This window comes from Poromitra crassiceps, assembly GCF_964638095.1.
Source record: "Poromitra crassiceps genome assembly, chromosome: 6".
Lineage (NCBI taxonomy): Eukaryota > Metazoa > Chordata > Actinopteri > Beryciformes > Melamphaidae > Poromitra > Poromitra crassiceps.
Window position 1 is genome coordinate 7,985,086 of NC_139627.1, and position 20,524 is coordinate 8,005,609.

At 44.5% G+C, this 20,524-nt stretch overlaps 1 protein-coding gene across 1 annotated transcript; it reads left to right on the forward strand.

Annotated features, from left to right (window-relative positions):
* Positions 1–206: 206 nt before the first annotated feature.
* Positions 207–19,930, forward strand: LOC310777678 (whirlin-like; the record flags this gene model as incomplete). The annotated part of the gene is made up of 4 exons (XM_083638057.1): positions 207–240; positions 2,674–2,840; positions 6,208–6,330; positions 19,748–19,930. 4 exons carry the CDS (start codon positions 207–209, stop codon positions 19,928–19,930), a joined length of 507 nt encoding a protein of 168 aa, XP_083494183.1.
* Between the last annotated feature and the right edge of the window lie 594 nt (positions 19,931–20,524).

Genomic DNA, 20,524 nt, shown 5'->3' on the forward strand with positions numbered 1-20,524 from the left:
CTGCTGGGTGTTAAGTCTCTGCTCGGGCGTGGGGTGTAACGGCTGCTGGGTGTTAAGTCTCTGCTCGGGCGTGGGGTGTAACGGCTGCCGGGTGTTAAGTCTCTGGCTTGCTACTCTCGCGAACATCTCTCGTTATATTCTAACAGTTTTTTTGGAAGTAATTTTGTTACTTCAGACAGATGGGCACGCTGTAATTCACAGACATGATGGCTGCTACCAAGCCTCCATTCAGACGTTACAGTACGTGCCTTCTCATGAGAAGCTACGGACATGATGGCTGCTACCAAGCCTCCGTTTGGACAGTCAGTGTGAAAAGTTCATCAGTTCCCACGACAAATCCTTCGACAAAGTTTCATGCAAATCTGTTCCTACCTTCCTACCAGTTCTCCTGCTAACAAACAGATGGAACAGGGTGAAAACAAAGCCTCCGTCCAACTCTATTGGAGGAGGAACAGTAATTACTGTCTCATAGTCATCAGTACTATGAGATCCTCCTCAGCAGCCAGAGCTTGAACAGGAGCACATGAGGAAGGTGTGGAGTTGACAGCCAAAAGACTCCGGAAGCATCTTTGTGATGCAGTCACAGCAGGCGTGTTTCTGATTCACATTCACAGCCACTTACGTCACTGCAGCTGGTCCACTGGCTGCTGCACACTGACTGATGTGAAACGCAGCCGGATCTGATCTATTTTTGGAGGACTAAGCAGTGATGTGTTGCATATTTGAGTGATAAAATGTCTTATCGAGTCCTATAGTCATTTCTCACCATGTCAGTAAACAAAATAGAGGATATACCAATGTCATTTAAATAAATGTTGAGATGAAGTAATGAGATGAGATGAAGTGTATGGAGCCACTGAGAAGCCTTCTATTTGGCTACAGTGTGCCTGCCTACACTCTAAAGAAAAGTGACATAAGTACCCCATATGGTGTATTAATGTTCCTCATGCTCATGGTACAAAAACTAGATACAGTTCACTTACACAGTGAAATGTAGATACAAATAGATACTTGTGTTGACTTACACAGTGATATGTAGATACAAATGCCGTGCTGTAACAAGTTTGGATATGCAAATGTTACACAGGCTGTGTAGTTTAGGCCTTATCTTTGTATTTGTCATATATCTGTATGTTTCTAAGACTCAAGGTCCTTACACATCGGGAGCGGTTTTTTGGTGCGATTAATTCGCACGTCAATAATATTTTCCGAACCTATATCAGTCAATGCAACCGTGCATACCAACGGCGAAGTTTCGCTCAGCGTTATTGTGGCGTTTACTTTTTTTGAACCACGATCGATTTTTCAGAAATTCGCTTCCGACGTGTACACATCTGTTGCTGTGATTGACAGGTGGGTCAAAATTTGCATCGCAATTTTGTGCTGTATATTGGCATCGCTCTCTGTGTGTAACAGCCTTAAGACATTTACATGCATACAAAGTCTTAATCGTTTTTTGTTATTTTGTTCAAAACATGTGTAAAAAGATCTGCCAATGAGGGATAGATAAATTACCTCTTTTTCCACTGCAGTTTTCTCTGACAATATCTTGAAATAAGGAAGATCTCTCTCTCTCGCTATAATGTTACTTGATTCAAGAAAAGTTGTTAAAAGAATATAACCCAGGTGGTCGATTTTTTCTCTCTTGCCACTAATTGCATTCAGAGAAGATTCTGAGACTGGACACTAGGCTTGTCACGGTATTCGGTGTTACCGGGGTTACCCAGTGGGCGAGACATACACCGATTACATAACGTGCCCACCGGTAACACCTTTTGTTTTTATGGAGGAAGAATTGAAAGGAAAACAGCAGTTTCAGCGTGCGCCGATGTAAATTACAAGCGTAATGTTCTGGTTAGACCACAAACTAACGTTAGTTAACGCTATGCATCTTATGACCACACATTATGCCCTCCTCATACACATGTAGGTAAGGCCCTTAGCTAAGCCTGCATGTCTGTGACAAACTATAGCTGGCTAAACAGCTGTGCTGCAGTGTTGAGATTTAGTTTGTTTTGTAAAGGCAGAAGAAGAGCTGGAGTTGCTGTAGCTAGTCTCATCATGGAGCAAGCTGCAGCTGAAGCACATGGCTAATTAATATGGACCTTAACATCCATATTAATTAGCCATGTGCTTCAGCTGCGCTCCCCCTGTACTTTGCTAACTTAGCATCGATGCTAGCGGGACTTACCCAGCTATCGTCATTGCCTGCTTACTGCTGCTTGCTGGTAATGTTAATCCCATGTCAGAAAAAGTCTCCAGATTTGTTGCATTAGTCTCTTCTGAGAAAGATTGTCTCCGGGAGGGTCTGAAAAATTGTCTTGAGTTGGATGAAGTATTGTGAGGCAGCCAGTGTTGTGACTGAGCGTCCAAGCTAACACAGCAGCGGAGAGAAGCTGACTGACTGGACCGTGAAGACAGCTGAGGATTTTTTTAAATTTATATTCTTTTAATATTTTATATTATATTATATATATTTATACGATGTAACCGGTAACACCAGTGTTGACACGTGTTTATTACCCGGTGTGAAAATGACCACACCGTGGCAGCCCTAGGACACTGGATTAGCTGACCAGACCTATTGATCTGAACTTCTTTTTGCAGTATGTGTCGATTGGTGTGGATAGAGTTAAACCAGTCGCTGATCTGTTCTGTCCCTGCTCCCAACAGGAGGAGCTCTGTCCCAGCTCTCAGACAGTGGACAGACCCTTAGTGAGGACAGCGGGGTGGACACCGCTGAGTCAGGACGACACAGCAAAAACAGCAGCCCCCATTCCGCACGCACACGCCTCCACCGAGACCCCCAGGGGGCTGGAGGGGACACCCCCATCAAACCGGTGAGGGGACCATCAGCCCAATGTGTTTAGATGGATGGATCAACCAACACCTTCTCATCCCAACCAGTCACATTCCCACACTTTGGGCCCAATATCCCAACGAAAAAGGTAGCCTTTCTGATGCGCAGGGTGGTCCAGCAGAACTCTGAACCTGCTGGTCCAGCAGGTGGTCCAGCAGAACTCCCACAACATCTGAAAGTGACGCCACGGTCACAAAATGTCGCTGCATTGGCTAAATTTAGCCCACTAAAACAACTTGGTTGGGTTTAGGCAACTAAAACAACTTAGTTAAGGTTAGGGTTATAGTTGGGTTAGGGTATTAAGAAAACCCCGCTGGGAATCAAACACAGCTCTCCCGTGTCAAAATCAAGTAATCTACTGGTCCACCACCATCCTCCCCTTACAGTAACAGTACTACCTTACCTTACAGTAACAGTACTACCTTACCTTACAGTAACAGTACTACCTTACCTTACAGTAACAGTACTCCCTTACCTTACAGTAACAGTACTACCTTACCTTACAGTAACAGTACTCCCTTACCTTACAGTAACAGTACTCCCTTACCTTACAGTAACAGTACTCCCTTACCTTACAGTAACAGTACTACCTTACCTTACAGTAACAGTACTACCTTACCTTACAGTAACAGTACTCCCTTACCTTACAGTAACAGTACTCCCTTACCTTACAGTAACAGCACTACCTTACCTTACAGTAACAGTACTACCTTACCTTACAGTAACAGTACTCCCTTACCTTACAGTAACAGTACCCCCTTACCTTACAGTAACAGTACTACCTTACCTTACAGTAACAGTACTCCCTTACCTTACAGTAACAGTACTCCCTTACCTTACAGTAACAGTACTCCCTTACCTTACAGTAACAGTACCCCCTTACCTTACAGTAACAGTACTACCTTACCTTACAGTAACAGTACTACCTTACCTTACAGTAACAGTACTACCTTACCTTACAGTAACAGTACTCCCTTACCTTACAGTAACAGTACTCCCTTACCTTACAGTAACAGTACTACCTTACCTTACAGTAACAGTACTCCCTTACCTTACAGTAACAGTACTCCCTTACCTTACAGTAACAGTACTACCTTACCTTACAGTAACAGTACTACCTTACCTTACAGTAACAGTACCCCCTTACCTTACAGTAACAGTACCCCCTTACCTTACAGTAACAGTACTACCTTACCTTACAGTAACAGTACTACCTTACCTTACAGTAACAGTACTACCTTACCTTACAGTAACAGTACTCCCTTACCTTACAGTAACAGTACTACCTTACCTTACAGTAACAGTACTCCCTTACCTTACAGTAACAGTACTCCCTTACCTTACAGTAACAGTACTCCCTTACTTAGTCGCGGATTGCTTGGATGTCACAATCCTGTGGCGTTGCTTTCAGAACTTTCAGAACTGCTCGACTATCGTCCACAAATGAGGAGAAAGGGCACCTTTTGCGTCGGTATAAGACGTCACACAACTTAACAAAGCGGTGGAATTTGATGTGTTGAGTGAATGAGATGACTACAGATGTTCCTCATTTCTATCTGTGCTGCTGTTGTCATGCTGTGTCAGCAGTGGGGCTTTTGTTGAGAACAAAGGACATTTGAATATCAAAAGCCCTGACTTTTACCACTGCAGCAGCACTGCAGCAGCACTGCAGCAGCACTGCCAAACTAAATGAGCAACATCTGTCATCTGTAGATGGATGGATGGATGGACTGGTTAATGGTTTAGATTGTGAGGAGAGAGAAATGTATTTGAGGTGTGTGTGTGTCTGTGTGTGTCTGTGTGTGTCTCAGCTGAATGAAAGAGGAGATGTGCAGGTTTTTAAATACATGTGCTTTACGGTTAATCTTCTGTGGAGTCTGTTCTCAATCCTAACTGTGATCTGTTCTCACTCCTAACTGTGATCTGTTCTCACTCCTAACTGTGATCTGTTCCCAATCCTAACTGTGATCTGTTCTCAATCTTAACTGTGATCTGTTCTCAATCCTAACTGTGATCTGTTCTCAAGCCTAACTGTGATCTGTTCTCACTCCTAACTGTGATCTGTTCTCACTCCTAACTGTGATCTGTTCCCAATCCTAACTGTGATCTGTTCTCAATCCTAACTGTGATCTGTTCCCAATCCTAACTGTGATCTGTTCTCAATCCTAACTGTGATCTGTTCTCACTCCTAACTGTGATCTGTTCTCACTCCTAACTGTGATCTGTTCCCAATCCTAACTGTGATCTGTTCTCAATCCTAACTGTGATCTGTTCCCAATCCTAACTGTGATCTGTTCTCACTCCTAACTGTGATCTGTTCCCAATCCTAACTGTGATCTGTTCTCAAGCCTAACTGTGATCTGTTCTCACTCCTAACTGTGATCTGTTCTCAATCCTAACTGTGATCTGTTCTCAATCCTAACTGTGATCTGTTCTCACTCCTAACTGTGATCTGTTCTCACTCCTAACTGTGATCTGTTCTCAATCCTAACTGTGATCTGTTCTCAAACCTAACTGTGATCTGTTCTCAACCCTAACTGTGATCTGTTCTCAATCCTAACTGTGATCTGTTCTCACTCCTAACTGTGATCTGTTCTCTCCTCCCTGTCTTTGCTCACGCAGACCGTTTCCTTTGTTTCACTCATGGGTTAATTTCTCAGTCACATCATTCATTCAGTCACTTGCTCCTTCATTTCATCACTCTCACATGCCCCCTCGCTTCTTACTGATTGGTGGAAGAGAATGAGGGTTGGCACATTGTTGAAGCAAAGGTGGGGGTAGGCTTAAGTCTAGAGATGCAGGCTTGAGACCAGGCTTAAGTCTAGAGATGCAGGCTTGAGACCAGGCTTAAGTCTAGAGATGCAGGCTTGAGACCAGAGGGCCGATGGTTTTATTGCCCGGACCAGCTGAGGAGACGTTTATTGCCCTTGAGCAAGGCATTTCATATTCAGGTGTTCAAGCATGAATGTGAAGCAAGAGAGTGAAATAAAGAGCAAATGTGCTCCTCAAAACGACCCATAAGTGGGTAAATATTATACAAATTAAAACGTCTGTAAAACGTGTTGTCCATTCTGTTTTTTTGGGGGGGGGGCTAAAGATAAAAAATAATAGTGTGACCAATGGAGAGCAGACAAAGAAAGGCTGGTTATCAGGGAATTCATATGTTAGGTCTGTATATATATATATATATATATATATATATATATATATATATATATATATATATATATATATATATATATATATATATCCACAAATAATATAATCACGATGACTTATGCTTCTCTCTCTCTCTCTCTCTCTCTCTCTCTCTCTCTCTCCCTCTGTCTCTCTCCCCTTTACCATAGCCGGGGCTCTTGGAGCCCACCTCCACACTAGTGCGGGTGGCAAAGAGTGCCAGCACCCTGGGTATCGCCATTGAAGGAGGTGCCAACACTCGCCAGCCCCTCCCACGTATTGTCACAATACAGGTGGGTCACAAAGCTGCTTCTAACCTCTACTTCACCAGCCCCTGCAACGTATTGTCACAATACAGGTGGGTCACAAAGCTGCTTCTAACCTCTACTTCACCAGCCCCTGCAACGTATTGTCACAATACAGGTGGGTCACAAAGCTGCTTCTAACCTCTACTTCACCAGCCCCTGCAACGTATTGTCACAATACAGGTGGGTCACAAAGCTGCTTCTAACCTCTACTTCACCAGCCCCTGCAACGTATTGTCACAATACAGGTGGGTCACAAAGCTGCTTCTAACCTCTACTTCACCAGCCCCTCCCACGTATTGTCACAATACAGGTGGGTCACAAAGCTGCTTCTAACCTCTACTTCACCAGCCCCTCCCACGTATTGTCACAATACAGGTGGGTCACAAAGCTGCTTCTAACCTCTACTTCACCAGCCCCTGCAACGTATTGTCACAATACAGGTGGGTCACAAAGCTGCTTCTAACCTCTACTTCACCAGCCCCTCCAACGTATTGTCACAATACAGGTGGGTCACAAAGCTGCTTCTAACCTCTACTTCACCAGCCCCTCCCACGTATTGTCACAATACAGGTGGGTCACAAAGCTGCTTCTAACCTCTACTTCACCAGCCCCTGCAACGTATTGTCACAATACAGGTGGGTCACAAAGCTGCTTCTAACCTCTACTTCACCAGCCCCTGCAACGTATTGTCACAATACAGGTGGGTCACAAAGCTGCTTCTAACCTCTACTTGACCAGCCCCTGCAACGTATTGTCACAATACAGGTGGGTCACAAAGCTGCTTCTAACCTCTACTTCACCAGCCCCTGCAACGTATTGTCACAATAGACCCTTTTCACGGGGGGCATTTTGTGTCGAAAAGGCAGAATAAACACAGATGCAAGCAAAACACTAACGAGGGTTTCCAAATTACAATCATGGAAGTTTGAAACCCTCATTAGTGTTTTGCTTGCACCTGTGTTTACCCTGCCTTTTAGACACAAAATGGCCCCCGTGAAAAGGGTGTATACAGGTGGGTCACAGTCACAAAGCTGCTTCTAACCTCTACTTCACCCAGCATCCTAATGACATGTCATCAGGTAAAGGGTGAATATGTCCCTTTAGCTGTGTTCATGATCCCTGCTGCCTTTTTGGATCTGTTCCATGGTACCACATCCTCACTGTCCAGGTGGGATTTGATTTCCTTCAAGCCTTTATGGATTCACACTGGAGCTGAACTATTGCTGAGAATCCTGCTATTCTTCATCTCTTTTACAAGGATGATTACAACCTTTAATAGGCTCGACTGCCTAGAGACTCTGACAATGCATGGCAATTAGTCTTTTCACTCTGTGGCAATTGCTATGCTGTGGTATTGGTATTTCAGGACAAAGGTAGAATCAGCAGCAGCATCTATTGGAGACTGTCCAGTAGCTTTGTGTGTGTGTGTGTGTGTGTGTGTGTGTGTGTGTGTGTGTGTGTGTGTGTGTGTGTGTGAGAGAGAGAGAGAGAGAGAGAGAAGAGAGAGAGTGTGTGTGTGTGTGTGTGTGTGTGTGTGTGTGTGTGTGTGTGTGTGTGTGTGTGTGTGTGTGTGTGTGTGTGTGCGCGCGCGGGCGGGCGTGCGCGTATGGCGCGACAACAACGGTTAAGTTAAACTCAGGGCTCGGTTCAAAGTTAATGTCTGTTAATGTTTAGTTCAACTGTTCAGATGAGTAGATGATAGCTTAAAGAGTCCACCAGGTTTTTAATACAGGCTCATGTTTATATTGAAACGTATAGGGACGGGCATTGCAAATTAGCTTAGGCTATAAATGTTACAGTCTCGCTGGCCAGCCTCCTCTCCCTTCCGTCTGAGGAGTCTGGCGCCGCAGGTCTCCATAACTGGGATAAACCCTCCCCTGCTCTACTCTGCTCTCCCATTGGAGCGACTGTTTCGGTGGCAGCCGGATGTCCGCTCCCGGCTTATTACAAGCTCTGTCATTGGCTCCGACCATGTCAATCGGAGCGGCTTCCCCTCCCTCCTCCCTGTGTGTCGCTGTAAATAGTGCCCTGCCGCCTCAGTGAAAACAACAACGCTAACTAGCTAGCAAGCTAACGGCAGAAACCTACACGCTAGCTCGTTGCTACACGCTGAAAACAGCAAATAGAGGGTATGCACACCCACTGGAACACGCCCCCTCAATCAGGAATGAGTGTCAAAATGAGTGTCAAGTTCCTCCCTGAGCAGCAGGTGTCACTTATCTAGGCTGATTACTGCATTCAAGCTCAGTCTTGCTGTGACTCAGTGGGCGTGACCCCACAGTGACTTCTGCCTCTGTGACATCATATGCATACCCTCTATTGGATTGTTTGAAACTATTTTCCAAGGGCACTGCCACTAAGCGCCGCCCATCGCAATCCCACTATAGAGACCTGCGGCGCCAGACTCCTCGGACGGAAGGGAGAGGAGGCTGGCCAGCGAGACTATAAATGTTGTGATATATGACATCAAACCGTTTCTTGCTAAACGTTCTATGTAAGTATATCTGTCCCTACAAAAATAACATTAAATGAAATTTAAATTATATATATATATATATATATATATATATATATATATATATATATATATATATATATATACACACACTTAATTAGATGGCAAAAACATTGAATGATTAACAGAGGAAATGAGCAGCATAGTAATAGGGTAAAGGCATGGAAGCTAGCCTAGCATCAGTCCATGACTGTGTCACTAGTTGTGTTTCCATTACACTCAGAAATGCGCAAAATCTAAATATCGCAATATAAATTGGGCAATGGAAACAGGTAAATTTCGAAAAACCTCCCAAATATCGCAAAACGTTTTTGCGCTCTCATGAGGTGGTTTTTCAGACGTGTCGATATAGCAGTTTATCGCAAAAGTGGAATGGAAACACATTTTTCGCATTTGCATGTCATGTGACCCATCTTCTCCTTTGGAAAAGGAGCGGAAAATGAGGGAGAAAGGGTTCGATAAGCCGTGGCAAAACCTCCGCAGCAACCTAGCAGAAAGACGAGTGTTGTGCAAAAGCGGAGCTGGGGAAAATAGATCATGTTTAATGACAGAAATCGCTCCATGGTGACAGGCTGCCTCTCTGTGTGCGCGCAGTTGTAGGCTACCTTTTTTCCTCTGCCTCTCGCGCTCACTGCATTCACCGCAGCCAGCAACATGTTGGGGCAGGGTACGACACTCATTTCTTTTGAATTGATAATCAGGCTCGTTTATATGCGTTGTAACTTCATGTTGTGATTTGCATTGACCATTGGTTGGATTTGAGCATGCAGGGGACGGGATTTGGGGCAGATCCCCGTGCGTAATCACTGTGGCAGCTGCTGCAACGGGGAATTGCGTTCAGGTGTGCGCGCCGTCACTCAAACTCAACTTCAATGGAAACGCCTACAAGTCGCAATTGTACATTGTCGAAGTTGTAGAAATATCGCAATTATTTTGCGAAAAACTGTAATGGAAACACAGCTACTGAGAAGCAGGGAGTTCTATTTGAGAGATCCGAGCGCTGGAAAGGAAAAGCGATGTCCATTATAAAGCTGTCTCTCAGCCTCCCACTCTAAAGAGGTGCTGATTGAAATATATATATATATATATATATATATATATATATATATATATATATATATATATATATATATATATATGTCCATATATATATATATGTCCATTATAAAGCTGTCTCTCAGCCTCCCACTCTAAAGAGCTGCTGATTGAAATGAAAAAGGTGGTGATTGCGAGCGGAGGGATAAAAGGATAGAAAATGAGCACATTCAGAGGAGACGGCAGAAAGATGGAGAGAGAGAGAAGAATGCAAAAGACCAATGAGAGCAGCTCTGTTCATCTGTTCATAAGGAAAAGAGAGAGGAGAACACAGGACACAGGTGTTTTATTGAACAGAAATCCACACAAAAGGCAGAGGGGGTACAGGTGTATCCCCCACTGAACCCTTTCCTCTCACCTGTCCCCTCACGTGTCCCCCTGCAGCAGATATTTGAGCGACATTTACAACATGGGAGCCTGGAGGTCACAGTGACAGAAGGGGACGAGACGAGACTTGACTGAGACGGTTGCAGGTTGGGTGGAAAACAGCAGCAGTGTCACCGGGGGGACGATTAGGACACTAACTCCATGTTATTAGTGCCCGTGAGCAAGGCACATAATCCTTGCTGTGCCTCTCTGTGCATCTCCAGGTCAGCGGCAAGCGTCAAAATGACAAACCTCTGTTTTGAAAACCAGCCAAGAAACAATGTGTTATGTTCGCCTCTGTCCCTCCGATGGACATCGGTAGTGTCCCGGTGACAGATGATGGCATCATAGCTAAGCCCTCACCCTACTCTCACTATACTGTATCACTGCTGCAGCACTGCACTCACCCTACTCTCACTATACTGTATCACTGCTGCAGCACTGCACTCACCCTACTCTCACTATACTGTATCACTGCTGCAGCACTGCACTCACCCTACTCTCACTATACTGTATCACTGCTGCAGCACTGCACTCACCCTACTCTCACTATACTGTATCACTGCTGCAGCACTGCACTCACCCTACTCTCACTATACTGTATCACTGCTGCAGCACTGCACTCACCCTACTCTCACTATACTGTATCACTGCTGCAGCACTGCACTCACCCTACTCTCACTATACTGTATCACTGCTGCAGCACTGCACTCACCCTACTCTCACTATACTGTATCACTGCTGCAGCACTGCACTCACCCTACTCTCACTATACTGTATCACTGCTGCAGCACTGCACTCACCCTACTCTCACTATACTGTATCACTGCTGCAGCACTGCACTCACCCAACTCTCACTATACTGTATCACTGCTGCAGCACTGCACTCACCCTACTCTCACTATACTGTATCACTGCTGCAGCACTGCCCTCACCCTACTCTCACTATACTGTATCACTGCTGCAGCACTGCACTCACCCTACTCTCACTATACTGTATCACTGCTGCAGCACTGCCCTCACCCTACTCTCACTATACTGTATCACTGCTGCAGCACTGCACTCACCCTACTCTCACTATACTGTATCACTGCTGCAGCACTGCACTCACCCTACTCTCACTATACTGTATCACTGCTGCAGCACTGCACTCACCCTACTCTCACTATACTGTATCACTGCTGCAGCACTGCCCTCACCCTACTCTCACTATACTGTATCACTGCTGCAGCACTGCACTCACCCTACTCTCACTATACTGTATCACTGCTGCAGCACTGCACTCACCCTACTCTCACTATACTGTATCACTGCTGCAGCACTGCCCTCACCCTACTCTCACTATACTGTATCACTGCTGCAGCACTGCACTCACCCTACTCTCACTATACTGTATCACTGCTGCAGCACTGCACTCACCCTACTCTCACTATACTGTATCACTGCTGCAGCACTGCCCTCACCCTACTCTCACTATACTGTATCACTGCTGCAGCACTGCCCTCACCCTACTCTCACTATACTGTATCACTGCTGCAGCACTGCCCTCACCCTACTCTCACTATACTGTATCACTGCTGCAGCACTGCCCTCACCCTACTCTCACTATACTGTATCACTGCTGCAGCACTGCACTCACCCTACTCTCACTATACTGTATCACTGCTGCAGCACTGCACTCACCCTACTCTCACTATACTGTATCACTGCTGCAGCACTGCCCTCACCCTACTCTCACTATACTGTATCACTGCTGCAGCACTGCCCTCACCCTACTCTCACTATACTGTATCACTGCTGCAGCACTGCCCTCACCCTACTCTCACTATACTGTATCACTGCTGCAGCACTGCCCTCACCCTACTCTCACTATACTGTATCACTGCTGCAGCACTGCACTCACCCTACTCTCACTATACTGTATCACTGCTGCAGCACTGCCCTCACCCTACTCTCACTATACTGTATCACTGCTGCAGCACTGCACTCACCCTACTCTCACTATACTGTATCACTGCTGCAGCACTGCACTCACCCTACTCTCACTATACTGTATCACTGCTGCAGCACTGCACTCACCCTACTCTCACTATACTGTATCACTGCTGCAGCACTGCCCTCACCCTACTCTCACTATACTGTATCACTGCTGCAGCACTGCCCTCACCCTACTCTCACTATACTGTATCACTGCTGCAGCACTGCACTCACCCTACTCTCACTATACTGTATCACTGCTGCAGCACTGCACTCACCCTACTCTCACTATACTGTATCACTGCTGCAGCACTGCAGCAATGGAAGCACAGTGGAAACATACAAGAGTTGCAAATATACAGTCGGGCAAACCACCGGCTTCAGTGTTTCCTATCTCATTGTCCATCACCTCAATCATTGCCAGCGAGGATGAGTACAGATTAGTCAACTGCTGTGTGCCGGCCTGCAGCTATCAGTGTCCATCACGTCTCCTGGAGCGATATCCCCACCATCTCCCCATCGTGATGGCCGACCGCTTCACTGGCTCAGGGTAATTGTTGGTGGCTCAGTGACTAAGAGAGGTGATAATCCTGTCCTGGTCTGACAGGCATGGCTGCTCTACCCTCCTGGACTTATGTCATAACGTCAGAGAGATGAGCACAGACTGTAAAAAAGATGGACGTAGTGAGTGTGACGTCACCCAGGTTTGTGGACTCCCGTTCTGAAGCCTCGGGTTGCCATTTTGGACATTGCCACCTTGTTTTTTTTGGAGCCAGAAGGGATGTATTTGGAACCAAACACGTAACACAGCACAAACACCTAACACAGTCTGAAATGCAAATATCAAAGTTCTCCTTCATTAAATATAGATTTTCCGCTCCAGTCTTTTCATGTGCAGTAAACTGCTGACTAGTCAGACAGTGGAGCCGTTCCTGTGACTGCTCTTGCTGCCTGCGCTAACCAGCATTGACGTAACAAAGCATGGTGTGCCAAGGCATTTTGTATCTGAAGGGAAAGAGCCTTTTGCATCTCTGAAAAATACTGACGTGCAAGAAACAGCTTGACTTTCTCTTTTAGAGCGAAGAACTTCAGATACACGTGTAGCACTCCAAACATCAGGTTTATATCTACTCAATGGTCTCTCATGTCTTTCACCTATGGTGCATGGATACAAAGATATACAAAGATATACATAACAGTGACAACAGGGGAAATACAGTTACTCAAATCCTCTTTCCTGGTGCTTTAACTTCATTGCACTGCTAGTGATGGCAGTGTGTTTGGATTGATCTGATATGAAAAGAATAGTTCACCCTCATGCCAGATGAAACACAGGTGAGATGTGTTAGTACATACAGGGACAGGGCAGGTAACACAGGTGAGATGTGTTAGTACATACAGGGACAGGGACAGGGCAGGTAACACAGGTGAGATGTGTTAGTACATACAGGGACAGGGACAGGGCAGGTAACACAGGTGAGATGTGTTAGTACATACAGGGACAGGGCAGGTTGCCAACACCAGCACAACCTCGTAGCAGCAACGCAATCACACTGTGAATAGAAGACACCATTATTTGTTGCAAATCACTCAGCTGTAGTTAAAATGTACACTAAACGTACACTAAACGTACACTAAACGAGGTGTAAATATAGGTCGTTTTGGAACTCTGATGAACTGGTTCCCACTGACTTCTCTTGTATCTGAGAAGGCTGCTATGGAGTGTGTTGTGCACACACCCCCCCTCACACTGTATATGGACACACTTCAACTCTGTTTCAAGTTTAAACTGGCACAGCGAGTATAGATGATGACAGAATTGTCATTTTTGTGTGAATTAATCCTTTAATAGAACTGCACCCTCAACCAGTCATTCAGTCACTTCCTCACTGACACCTCTCCCTCCCTTTCTCTCTCTCTTCATCTATCCATCTATCTATATATCTATCTATCTATATATCTGCCTATCTGTTGGTAGGTCTATATGTCTATCTCAGAACCTGCCAATTCAAGGTTCAGTTTCCGACTTGTTGATGTATCAGCTCCTAATTGGAGAGGAGACTATTCCAGAGAAGAGGAAGATGAGCAGTGCGGTAATGACAGGTTGAAACAGTGGAGAGGGCTGGTGGGGGAAGGGGGGGGACCTCACTGTCAGTCAGTAGATGCTGCTCTGCATATAATGAGGTAGGAGGAAGTGTATGTGGGGAGGAGAAGTACCGTGAAGAGAGGCAGCAAGGTGATGCACATGCTGCCTGCTGGCTGCAGCAACACTACAGTAGCTTGTCAATTTGTGTCTGAACATGAGTTAGAATTTGGAGTCGTTTTTTTACTTTATTGTTTATTTTTTTCCAATTACTGTAGTAGGGTCAACATCAGCGCTGCAGACTCTTTAACCAAGCGGCTTGTAGAATTTGAATATAAAAATACTACTAGACTCTTTAACTCTTTAACCAAGCGGCTTGTAGAATTTGAATATAAAAATACTACTAGACTCTTTAACCAAGCGGCTTGTAGAATTTGAATATAAAAATACTACTAGACTCTTTAACCAAGCGGCTTGTAGAATTTGAATATAAAAATACTACTAGACTCTTTAACTCTTTAACCAAGCGGCTTGTAGAATTTGAATATAAAAATACTACTAGACTCTTTAACCAAGCGGCTTGTAGAATTTGAATATAAAAATACTACTAGACTCTTTAACTCTTTAACCAAGCGGCTTGTAGAATTTGAATATAAAAATACTACTAGACTCTTTAACTCTTTAACCAAGCGGCTTGTAGAATTTGAATATAAAAATACTACTAGACTCTTTAACTCTTTAACCAAGCTGCTTGTAGAATTTGAATATAAAAATACTACTAGACTCTTTAACCAAGCTGCTTGTAGAATTTGAATATAAAAATACCACTAGACTCTTTAACCAAGCGGCTTGTAGAATTTGAATATAAAAATACTACTAGACTCTTTAACTCTTTAACCAAGCGGCTTGTAGAATTTGAATATAAAAATACTACTAGACTCTTTAACCAAGCTGCTTGTAGAATTTGAATATAAAAATACTACTAGACTCTTTAACTCTTTAACCAAGCGGCTTGTAGAATTTGAATATAAAAATACTACTAGACTCTTTAACTCTTTAACCAAGCGGCTTGTAGAATTTGAATATAAAAATACTACTAGACTCTTTAACTCTTTAACCAAGCGGCTTGTAGAATTTGAATATAAAAATACTACTAGACTCTTTAACCAAGCGGCTTGTAGAATTTGAATATAAAAATACTACTAGACTCTTTAACCAAGCTGCTTGTAGAATTTGAATATAAAAATACTACTAGACTCTTTAACTCTTTAACCAAGCGGCTTGTAGAATTTGAATATAAAAATACTACTAGACTCTTTAACTCTTTAACCAAGCGGCTTGTAGAATTTGAATATAAAAATACTACTAGACTCTTTAACTCTTTAACCAAGCGGCTTGTAGAATTTGAATATAAAAATACTACTAGACTCTTTAACCAAGCGGCTTGTAGAATTTGAATATAAAAATACTACTAGACTCTTTAACCAAGCGGCTTGTAGAATTTGAATATAAAAATACTACTAGACTCTTTAACCAAGCGGCTTGTAGAATTTGAATATAAAAATACTACTAGACTCTTTAACCAAGCGGCTTGTAGAATTTGAATATAAAAATACTACTAGACTCTTTAACCAAGCTGCTTGTAGAATTTGAATATAAAAATACTACTAGACTTTTTAACTCTTTAACCAAGCGGCTTGTAGAATTTGAATATAAAAATACTACTAGACTCTTTAACCAAGCTGCTTGTAGAATTTGAATATAAAAATACTACTAGACTCTTTAACCAAGCTGCTTGTAGAATTTGAATATAAAAATACTACTAGACTCTTTAACCAAGCTGATTGTAGAATTTGAATATAGAAATACTACTAGACTCTTTAACCAAGCTGCTTGTAGAATTTGAATATAAAAATACTACTAGACTCTTTAACCAAGCTGCTTGTAGAATTTGAATATAAAAATACTACTAGACTCTTTAACCAAGCTGCTTGTAGAATTTGAATATAAAAATACTACTAGACTCTTTAACCAAGCTGCTTGTAGAATTTGAATATAAAAATACTACTAGACTCTTTAACCAAGCTGCTTGTAGAATTTGAATATAAAAATACTACTAGACTCTTTAACCAAGCTGCTTGTAGAATTTGAATATAGAAATACTACTAGACTCTTTAACCAAGCTGCTTGTAGAATTTGAATATAAAAATACTACTAGACTCTTTAACCAAGCTGCTTGTAGAATTTGAATATAAAAATACTACTAGACTCTTTAACCAAGCTGCTTGTAGAATTTGAATATAAAAATACTACTAGACTCTTTAACCAAGCTGCTTGTAGAATTTGAATATAAAAATACTACTAGACTCTTTAACCAAGCTGCTTGTAGAATTTGAATATAAAAATACTACTAGACTCTTTAACCAAGCTGCTTGTAGAATTTGAATATAAAAATACTACTAGACTCTTTAACCAAGCTGCTTGTAGAATTTGAATATAAAAATACTACTACTGGACTTTTGTTCCAGTGTAAATGGTAGAAGGGCAAAGGGGGCTATTAGAAATTCTAGCAATGACGTGGGTGGGAAACAGTGATACAGTAAACAGACAGGAGGGGAAACAAGACATTGTTAACTGGCTGTAGATTGTAACTGTGGCTGTAGATTGTAACTGTGGCTGTAGATTGTAACTGTGGCTGTAGATTGTAACTGTGGCTGTAGATTGTAACTGTGGCTGTAGATTGTAACTGTGGCTGTAGATTGTAACTGTGGCTGTAGATTGTAACTGTGGCTGTAGATTGTTGCTGCAGCAAGATTCTAATGTCTTGAAACACTCAACAGTTCAGAGGATTCTGCAGTTCAGTAAGAAGCTGCTGGTTAGAATTCAGCATCACGATCGTCTCAGGTGGATCACAGAGATGCTGTTAGTGGAGTTGCTGCTGGGGCTCTTTGGAGAAGAGAGGTAATACCATACTAAGTTAGATGTGTGTGGCTGGGGGGCCCAGTGTCAGGGGACCCAGTGTCAGGGGGCCCAGTGTCAGGGGGCCCAGTGTCAGGGGGCCCAGTGTCAGGGGGCCCAGTGTCAGGGGACCCAGTGTCAGGGGACCCAGTGTCAGGGGGACAAGTGTCAGGGGGCCCAGTGTCAGGGGGCCCAGTGTCAGGGGACCCAGTGTCAGGGGGCCCAGTGTCAGGGGGCCCAGTGTCAGGGGGCCCAGTGTCAGGGGACCCAGTGTCAGGGGGCCCAGTGTCAGGGGACCCAGTGTCAGGGGGCCCAGTGTCAGGGGGGCCAGAGTTTCCAGCAGCATTGCTGTCATCAAGGTGGATGGGGGGACTCGCTCATAGCTGATGTGATGTTGGCACAGCTGATTTAATCCTCCCAAAGAGACTCACTCTGCTTAAGAGGATTATTAATGGAGCTAACAGAACTGTGGCACAGATTCATCACATTGTAGGAGGTCTGTCTTCATCTCTGGCACCCAGCATGGTACAGTAGAACACTTGGCACTGGGTTGGGTTGAGAGGCTTGCTGCGGGTAATGTTTTTATTTCTCTCTAAGGAGCCTTACTTTACAGAACAGGGTTAAAGTACATAGCAGCAATGAAAAGGAAGGTGTGCCTGCTGAAGAATTGCAAGGCAGGCAAAAAAAGACACTGGAAGACTAGGAAAAGTAAAATGTTATGGTTAAGAGTGTTCCCTCAGCCCTATGTTCCCTCCGCCCTGTGTTCCCTCAGCCCTATGTTCCCTCAGCATCAGGGTTAGAAGGTGGGGTTAGGTACATAAAATGTATTTTCCCAGGATGGTGAACTCATGACCAGCCTTACTCTGCAGCTGATTGGGTTAGGTTTAGGCATGGGGAGTGATGATTGGTTAAAGTTAGGCATGGAGAGTGATGAATGGTTTAGGCATGGGGAATGATGATAGGTTAGGTTTAGGTATAAAGAGTGATGATTGGTTAAGGTTAGGGTAAAATATATGGGTAAGCCAATCAGAGACAGAGTAGGGCGGGTCATGCCTTCACCATTCTTGGAAAATAAATCTTGCTTTAGGTACTGATGTGAGGGAACAGGGCTGAGGGAACATAGGGCTGAGGGTACATAGGGCTGAGGGAACATAGGGTTGAGGGAACATAGGGCTGAGGGAACATAGGGTTGAGGGAACATAGGGCTGAGGGAGCATAGGGTTGAGGGAACATAGGGCTGAGGGAACATAGGGTTGAGGGAACATAGGGTTGAGGGTACATAGGGCTGAGGGAACATAGGGCTGAGGGTACAGGGTTGAGGGAACATAGGGTTGAGGGAACATAGGGCTGAGGGAACATAGGGCTGAGGGAACATAGGGTTGAGGGAACATAGGGTTGAGGGTACATAGGGTTGAGGGAACATAGGGCTGAGGGTACAGGGTTGAGGGAACATAGGGTTGAGGGAACATAGGGCTGAGGGAACATAGGGCTGAGGGAACATAGGGTTGAGGGAACATAGGGTTGAGGGTACATAGGGTTGAGGGAACATAGGGCTGAGGGAACATAGGGCTGAGGGAACATAGGGTTGAGGGAACATAGGGCTGAGGGAACATAGGGTTGAGGGAACATAGGGCTGAGGGAACATAGGGTTGAGGGAACATAGGGCTGAGGGAACATAGGGTTGAGGGAACATAGGGTTGAGGGAACATAGGGTTGAGGGAACATAGGGCTGAGGGAACATAGGTCTGAGGGAACATAGGGCTGAGGGAACATAGGGCTGAGGGAACATAGGGCTGAGGGAACATAGGTCTGAGGGAACATAGGTCTGAGGGAACATAGGGCTGAGGGAACATAGGGCTGAGGGAACATAGGTCTGAGGGAACATAGGGCTGAGGGAACATAGGGCTGAGGGAACATAGGTCTGAGGGAACATAGGGTTGAGGGAACATAGGGCTGAGGGAACATAGGGTTGAGGGAACATAGGGTTGAGGGAACATAGGGTTGAGGGAACATAGGGCTGAGGGAACATAGGGCTGAGGGAACATAGGGTTGAGGGAACATAGGGTTGAGGGAACATAGGGCTGAGGGAACATAGGGCTGAGGGAACATAGGGCTGAGGGAACATAGGGTTGAGGGAACATAGGGCTGAGGGAACATAGGGTTGAGGGAACATAGGGCTGAGGGAACATAGGGTTGAGGGAACATAGGGCTGAGGGTACAGGGTTGAGGGAACATAGACCCCCTTAATTCAGTGAGTATCATGTTTTTCCCCTCTGGTTGCTCTATGGCTTTGGGGTAGATGTTATTGTAGTTTTATTGTGATGTGTTGCTACTTGTTTTCAAATGAAAACAGTAAAGGTGCATTCAAATTCAAATGATCTCTCTCTGTCTCTCTGTCTCTCTCTCAGCGGGGTGGCTCAGCTCATAACTGCGGCCAGTTGAAGGTGGGTCAGGTGATCCTGGAGGTAAACGGGGTTTCGCTGAGGGGCCGGGAGCACAGGGACGCCGCTCGCATCATCGCAGAGGCCTTCAAGACCAAAGAGAGGGACCACGTGGACTTCCTGGTGACTGAGTTCAATGTGGCGCTTTAATTCAGGAGGAGGAGGAAGAGAGAGGAGGAGGAGGAAGAGAGAGGAGGAGGAGGAAGAGAGAGGAGGAGGAGGAAGAGAGAGGAGGAGGAGGGCAATACGAAGAGAAGAGGAGTTAAAGGACAGCGTAAGGGGAAAAGGACGGCATCTGATGTCCAACTGAGAACTCTATTTTTGGTAAACTATCCTGAACACAAACGTCTATCTAAAAAAAAGAAAAGAAATTGCACAAGTCTTTTTGATAGATGTCTCAGATGCTATCCACTTGATCTCCCTGTCCTTGTCCTTCTCCATACATACTCATTTACTGAAGAATGACTTCCACCATGGACTTCCTTTAGGATCCTCTGTTTAGGACACTCTCTCTTCTTCAACGTGTTGAGACCCAACGCACTATCATGGCAAATAGTGTTCATTTAAAACTCTTTTGTTGGTTCTCTCAGTGTTACATTCTTTTGGATCTGAAATGGACCTGACCATTTGAGGACCATTTGAGGACCATTGGAACTTCTAGTAGCACGACCTGCTTCTGTCTGAGAGATAGCAGCACACCTGAGACTGACACACACCCACTCGCCAGCAGAGAAACATGTGGCT